Consider the following 7,419-nt stretch of genomic DNA (forward strand, 5'->3'; position numbering starts at 1 on the left):
ATTAATTATTATATTATTATATATATTATTTGACTTATTTTTAATATATATTTTATATTTCACTATATATTTTCACATGGATGAAGATGTATCTGTGTCGCCCCACTTATCTACGTGCGTATAAGAATGTCACGTTGTTCTAAACTTTTGATTGAACCATCTTCACTAATTTGAATTATCCATTTAGCTAAATCTATCAAATTCTTGGTTAAAATGGTGCTATGAATAAATCTCGCACACTGTCTAGAAAAACAATGTTTAATCTAGATAGCCTTATTAGTCAGTTAATTTTAATGATTAATTAAGGTGCAATTATTATAAATATTGTTGTTTGATGCAGAGGTACATACAGCAGCACGATGAGGTTGAGCTCTCTGCTCTTGGAATGGGTACCGCTGTTCACTCAAAATTATTATATTTTTTTCATTCATTATTACTTAGTTATTAATTAACTAGTTTCTGACATCCTTTAACTAATTATAGCGCTGGCAGCTTTTGTTATCTCTTAAGTGTTGTTATTGCGTATTATTAGTTTGAAGTAGTAACACTTGAATTCATGGGAATAATTAACATTGGTGATATAGCATCCAAATATTTCTCAATCTATTAAAAAAATGTTATGTTTGCACAGCTATAACTACAGTTGTCACAATAGCTGAGATTTTGAAGAACAATGGACTTGCCACTGAAAAGAGTAAGTCTCATAATTTATTATTACATTTTAATTTTGGTTACATACATGTAGTTGTGCTAATCAATTTAATAATCTTGGGATGATTCAGAAGTTTTGACCTCAACAGTTGGCATGAAAGATGAGAACAAAGGTCGTCTGGTCCAGAAGGCAAAGGTTAGTTTCAAAATCTCTTTTAGGGTAGCCAAATAAGTTATCAATTTTGTCAATTACATAAAATAATCAAGTTGCAAAATTTTTTTTTTCTTTCGAAGAATCAAAGAATCGAAAACAAACACACCCATATTAAGTTCAAAATTTTCCTCGGTGATTTATATATTCTTGTTGGTATTTGTAGATTGAGATTGTGCTGGGGAAATCTGAGAAATTTGATAACCTGATGGTTGCTGCCAACACAAGTGAATCACATCAACCAGCTGGTAATGATGACAAGAAATGACAAATAGAGAGAGAGAGAGAGAAAGAGAAGAGAAAGAGAGGAGAAGAGCCATGTCAATGTGCAACTACTTGTAGCCAAATATATGTCTGATTCTTTTTGTACTGGGTATTATTATTTTTCTTTTTTCTGCATCCATAGTAGAAGTAAATAGGGGGAGTAGATTTTATAGATAACTATTGCTTCAATTAAAAAGGGTCGTGAAGCTGCATATTTTCCATTATCACCTTTAAATTTATTTTCCCTTCACTGCACATATATGACGATAATGATCATTATTACATGATTCTTTTAATGATTTGTTATCTCAGATTCTTTGTTAGTCTCGTTTATATATTCCATATTCCATCTGCTATACAATATCAATTATTTTTAGATAATACGCAAACATAATCATAACAATGAAATGCAACCATTTGCAACAAAGGTCAATTGCTTGGTCTCTGACTCCAACAGTTTAACATTTGCACTTTGCTTGTAATACAAAATTCTCATCTTTCAATCAAATTTAACACTTTAACATGACAAAAAGAACTTTAAAACCGGTAATACAGTGACTTGGAACACGGAAAATCGATTTTAAATGGTTGGAACTGATTTTTAAGCTCAAAACTGATTTTATAGGCTTGCTACACATACAAGCCTTTTTGGCTTACAAGCTATACAATTTGCTCAAAGTCCAAGAAAAAAACGCGCGTCCCTTCCACAACAAGTTCACTCTTCCTCTTCTTCCTCAATCAAAACGCAAACCATCAAGATTCAAGGGGCATTCGAAACAAACTACTACGATTCTGCAGAAACGTTCCAACTTCTCGCGAAGAGTAGAAGAAATCAAGAAGAAAAGTTACAAATCTCCATCAAAAATCACCAAAAAAAAGGAAGAAACATTATTCAAGGTACTGTTTTACTGTTCTTCTAGGTTTTTCTTCTAGATTGTCTTTGCTATGTGTCTCATCCTTAACCAGCAAAACATTAAAAGATTTCAAGAAGAAATATACTGTCTCCTCCTATTTTGGATGTATTTCTTAAATCCTTTGGGTGTATTTCTGTAATCCTTTCTGTAACCGTTTGGGTGTATTTCTATAACCGTTTGGGTGTATTTCTGAAGTTTCATTATCTTCAAAACGATTTCAAAGCTTGATTTCAAAAACCATGAAAATCGAAAAAAAACGAAGCAAAGAGAGAACGCACGAAGGAGATCCAACAAATTTGGCAAGAAACTCGAAAAAAGAAACGAAATCTTTTGAAAAATGAAAGTTATATATTTGCGCGTTAATTGATTTGAATTGATTTAAAATTTTGTTAAAAAGACACGTAACATAAGCAGCGCGTTTAATGGGTGGATTTCGTTCAAATTTGTAAAGCTTGTAAATGCAAAACACTTGTTTGTAGAGATTAATCCTTTATTTTATTTTATTTTATTTTTTAAAAGAAGAAAAAAAGCATACGAGACAAGTTGGCCTTCTACTTTGTTGTTCTTGAGTTTAAACCAAATTCAAGTAAGTAAAATAAATCAAGAGAAACTAGCTTAATAAATAAGCAAGGGATGAGACAAAGCAACTTAAATATTCCATCAACTTCTTTTGTGGTACATAAATTCCCAACTTGGCTATTAGATTCCTTCATGTATCTCAATTTATATTTGCAACATTATCTCTATGACAAGGAAATACTGCTTGACATTTGGGCAAATCAACTTCACCTATTAATTACATGTAATATTGTCTATGTGCAGTTCTGTAATAAAAATGTGACGACATCTAAAAGGGATGCATTGCACTATATCCTTTATGCATAAAATTTCCAAAATTATGTACATATAAACTATAATTACTTTGGATTGATTAAGCAACTTCTTTGCCATTACGCCATGAGTTTATATAATGTGCTACATGGCGTCATGGTTGCAGGCATTCAGCAATATTGGTGCCTTCAAAAGGAGTTAATTTTAATTTTCATAAAAAAAAAAAAGCATTTGCAAGTTCAAAATTGAAGTGTCCAAAATCCCTTGGGACCCTAGGCATATCATAAGTTGCTGATATTCATACACTTGTAAACACCTCCAGATGCTTACTTCACAAGAAGGAAACCAATAACGTTAAAAATTCTCATCACATAAAACTAAAACCATACATGTGTAAGATCAGAGGTAGAAGAAGGCTATTGAAAATGAGATGATTCAAATCCGAATACACTATTGAATAATACTCTAATTATTGAGTATATACATAGAAAGTTTCAGAAATAAATTAATTCACATTAATGTCAATTAAATAAAACACATCATTTACTTGCCAATTTACTAAGCTCCCAATCCTAAGAAAACACTAATGCAACGAGAGAGAATAAACCTCAGATGGGAGCTGCACATGTGGTTCTAAAGTGGCCTGTTTGATTGCAACGACTACAATGCACCACACGTTTGACACGGCCGCGGTCCTCGGCACGAACTCGCTTCTTCCTTGGTCGTCCAGGTGGTCTGAGTGATTTAGGAGGGTTAATGACAACTTCAAGAACATTGGTTGTATTGGGATCCCCTTCAGACAACTCCTTCCACAGAGACTTATCAGGAATTGGGTGAATGGTTTGGGAATATGTCTTCCGGTATGTTGCAACCGTAAAACAGCTCTCCGTGAATCTGTGGACATTCTGCCTGCAGGAAAGAAGTGCTGCCACGGCATGCGCACAGGGCAAACCATAGAGCTGCCAACCACGACAAAGACAGCAACGATTCCTAATATCAACTATATTTGTTCCTTCATGAGATATAACTTCAAATTCAGCTTCGTTTGCACGAAGAACCTGATATGTACGAGCATGTTCAAGAGCATCTGCAACACGTCTCTCAGCAGAAGGTACAAGTATTGATGTCCACTGCATGCTGGTCTCTCGCCGTTCATTAAACCAAGTCATTAGCTGCCTTCTGATGCATTCCATCATTTGAATTATGGGAAGCCCGGATGCCTCCAATATCCAAGTGTTCAAAGATTCAACAATATTAGCTGTCAAATGACCAAACCTTTGCCCCTCAAAATATGCGGTAGCCCACAGTCGGGGGGGAATTCTTCGAATCCAATATGCAGCATCTTGTGATATCTCTTCGATCTCCAGAACTTTTGCTTCGAATTCAATCACAGTAAGTGCATTGGCTGCTTCCCATAACAGATTAACAAGCAAGGTGTTATTAAATTCCTTCCGAAAGCTGTCACTCAAGTGACGCATACAAAATCCATGGAACGCTGTGGGAAAATTGGCTTCAACGCCATCAACAATTCCCTTCTGTCTGTTAGACAGAATTGTAAGCCTTGGCATGTTTTCAGTGTTAATCTCAAGCAGGTTGTGAAGCTCAGACAGAAACCACATCCAATTATCATCATTCTCCTCATCAATGACACCAAATGCCAAAGGAAAGAGGGCACCGTCACCATCAAATCCGGTAGCAAGAAGTAAGGTACCAAGATACTTGCTTTTTAAATATGTTCTATCAAGCCCCAAGAGTGGCCGACAAGCATTTAAAAAGCCATATATACAAGCTTGAAAGGAAATAAAGAGACGTTGGAAGCAATTCTCAGTGGGACTTCCATAAACAGATGCAATACTGCCGGGGTTTGTGCGTTTCAATTGTTCGCAGTATTGCGGAAGCAATCTATACCCTTCTTCGAAAGAACCACGCATTGCAGCCATGATACGCTCCTTGCCTCTCCATGCCTGCTTGTAAGATAAGGTGATACCATGAACCCTATGGATCTCTTCCAATATTTCCTTTGGCTTGCAATTAGGGTTTTCTTTCAGCCTTTGCTCCACAGAGTTAGCGACCCACTGAACTGAGGCCTGTTGATGGCCAAGATGAGCGATTCCTCCACATGTATGATTCTCATGAATGGTCCTAATGGTAAATGTTGGAACCCCTGGGAGCTTGGCCGCATGAATGCGCCAAGGACAGCCTTCACTTGCACATTTAGCAGTAAAGCGGGTCTTGTCGGATTTTATGGTTTGCATCTCAAAGTGCAAAGCAATTGCTGCATCCCTCAATGCCCTTCGACAACTCTTCACATCAGGGAATTCTTGCCCGACTGAGAGTTCATAAGTGGGATTTACAGCAACTACACGAGCCTGAATTACAGGAGTAGATATCATAAGCTGGGACTGTTCAATATCCATATGATCGGCAGATTCAATGCCCATTTCCGTGTTCTGAATCACAGTCAGGGCTGTGTTCTCATCAAATTCCTGGTTCTCAGAAACGGTCAAATCATTGTTCTCTGATAGTACCAATTCATGGTTATGCTCAGGAAGGGGTAACTCCCGGTCATCATGCTCAGGTTTGTGATCCCTGGAGAGTTCATGCTCATGCCCATAACTGTGACCATGCTCGCCTTCTTGATCATGGGTCTGTCCCATCTCCAACCCATGGTCTTGGTCGTGGGCATTTTCCAGACCAAGTTCATGATCATGACTTTGCCCCAGATCCATGTGATGCTCATGGGCAGACCCCAGTTCCAATGCATGATTCTGGCTCAGGTCCATATTATGATCATGGCCCATCACTAATTGCTGGTCATGGCCAATTGCTAAGTTATGATTTTGACCAAGCATCAAATCTCGATTAGTCATTAACGATATGAATGATTACTGCACAAAGTATAACAAGGGCCGAGACACTGCCTGCAAGATCCTGTAGATACTATGGAAAAGTCAGATATACCATATCAACCATATGTTCTGCACAGAAACATTAAAATTCCTGAATTGCATGCATCACAAGAAAGCTACAACAGGAACAAAGTGTAGATAATTCATACAACCGTGACACACAGAGAATACCAAACATGTTAGGTGAGATCTGTAGGCAGAAGATGTAGCAAACAAATAGAAGGGCAGGTAATGCAGTATCAATTACACAAATGAACATATTTTTCTTTCCTTTCTTCAAGTACTCCCACCTTCTGTACATATTAAATGGACAGTTTCATTTTGGTGGTATATACATGCAACAGAATCATGTGAGTTTTCTAAGAAGAAAACACAGCAAATAAATTGCTCCAATAATTAAAGATTACAGTTATACATACAAACATGAAAGAGGAGCTAGCCAAAGTTAGCAGGTTATACTACTATCACACATTATAAATCATAAATTGCATAATGCAAAATCTGCTAATTACAGATTTACAATTGCACAGCCGGAATTTCAAACCCACACATCGATGCTCAAATAGACTCGATATCTATCCACAAACATTCCATTCACACTTCAGTTACTTTATAAATTTTGCCAGAAACTGAGATTAAAGTCATCACTCTCCAAGGGGAAAGAAAAAGGCACTGAGCTTGACTTAAAATCTCCGATTAACTATAATTAAGTAAACCTGTCAATAGAAGTTAATTATACTTAAGAAAAAGGCGGAACAGAAGTTAATAACACTTTGAAAAAAATAAACTTTCATAAAGCACAACACAAACGGAATTGAATTGATTGTCAAAACGTACAACTCGGTAAAAACACAAGACACAATAAGATAACCATTATACATATAAAGAGTAGTTCGATAACAATAAGAATAACAGTGAAACTACCTGAAAGCTTTCACCTTTTTCCAGAAACACGAAAACGAAGTGAAGAATGTTGAGAAAGGCACTACAAGAAGGATTCGGAGAACTAGGAAACGGATCAGATGAAGAACTGGAAGGAGGAAGAAGAAGAAGAGGAGGAGGAGGGATTTGAAAAGGGAGGTTTAAAAAGGGGAGAAATTTGGCGGGGAAGAAGTGGAGAAAATCGGAATTTAGGGTGAAAAAGGTAAGGAGAGGAGAGGAAGAATGGGAATTAGAAGGGTAGCAGAGGGATCGGCTTCTCAGGGTTGAGAAGGGAAATACAGGTTTGAGGCTAACCACACAACGAGGGTATTTACGTCAAAGGGTTTTGGTTTCCGGAACGCTGTGACTCTATTGCCCATCCCCGTTTAATTTAACCCTCTTTTTTTCTTTTTTATTTTTTATTTTCACAATATGAATTCACTTATTAATATAATCTAATGTGGTAGGAGATTACGGGATTTATACTAAAAAGAGATCTTCATTCATAATCTTCTTGTTAGTTTGCTAAAAAGATTTTATTTTCCGTTTCAATTGATATGAATGGATAATTTAAAATATACTAATTATTTTATTCGATGTTGATATAAAAAACTACTCTATTTTTATAACAAACTAGTGTATGAACTCGAGTGCAGCAGGAGAAAATTCATAAAAATAAAATATATTTATATTTTTAAATATTAAAAAAAACACTAAA

At 36.1% G+C, this 7,419-nt stretch overlaps 2 protein-coding genes across 6 annotated transcripts in view; one reads left to right on the forward strand and one right to left on the reverse strand.

The window, feature by feature from the left end:
- The window catches only part of LOC107616959 (uncharacterized protein At2g34160-like), a 2,325-nt gene extending 903 nt beyond the window's left edge, over nucleotides 1-1,422 (forward strand). Inside the window, exons 2-5 of the mRNA XM_016318817.2 lie at nucleotides 341-389; nucleotides 632-694; nucleotides 783-847; nucleotides 1,029-1,422. Coding sequence (XP_016174303.1) covers nucleotides 341-389; nucleotides 632-694; nucleotides 783-847; nucleotides 1,029-1,130 — 279 coding nt within the window. The 3' untranslated portion in view covers nucleotides 1,131-1,422. The remainder of the gene's footprint in view (nucleotides 1-340; nucleotides 390-631; nucleotides 695-782; nucleotides 848-1,028) is intronic.
- LOC107618931 lies at nucleotides 3,278-7,067 on the reverse strand. 5 transcript variants are annotated; one of them, XM_016321123.2, is made up of 3 exons: nucleotides 6,705-7,067; nucleotides 6,301-6,496; nucleotides 3,278-5,802 (listed from the first exon to the last, which is right to left on the reverse strand). In XM_016321123.2, exon 3 carries the CDS (start codon nucleotides 5,739-5,741, stop codon nucleotides 3,480-3,482), a length of 2,262 nt encoding a protein of 753 aa, XP_016176609.1. In that variant the 5' UTR covers nucleotides 5,742-5,802; nucleotides 6,301-6,496; nucleotides 6,705-7,067; the 3' UTR covers nucleotides 3,278-3,479. The 5 variants fall into 5 exon arrangements, with proteins under 5 accessions (XP_016176609.1, XP_016176610.1, XP_016176608.1 ...); XM_016321124.2 differs by having other exon boundaries at nucleotides 3,278-5,811; XM_016321122.2 differs by having other exon boundaries at nucleotides 6,293-6,496.

This window comes from Arachis ipaensis, chromosome B09 (genome assembly GCF_000816755.2).
Source record: "Arachis ipaensis cultivar K30076 chromosome B09, Araip1.1, whole genome shotgun sequence".
Lineage (NCBI taxonomy): Eukaryota > Viridiplantae > Streptophyta > Magnoliopsida > Fabales > Fabaceae > Arachis > Arachis ipaensis.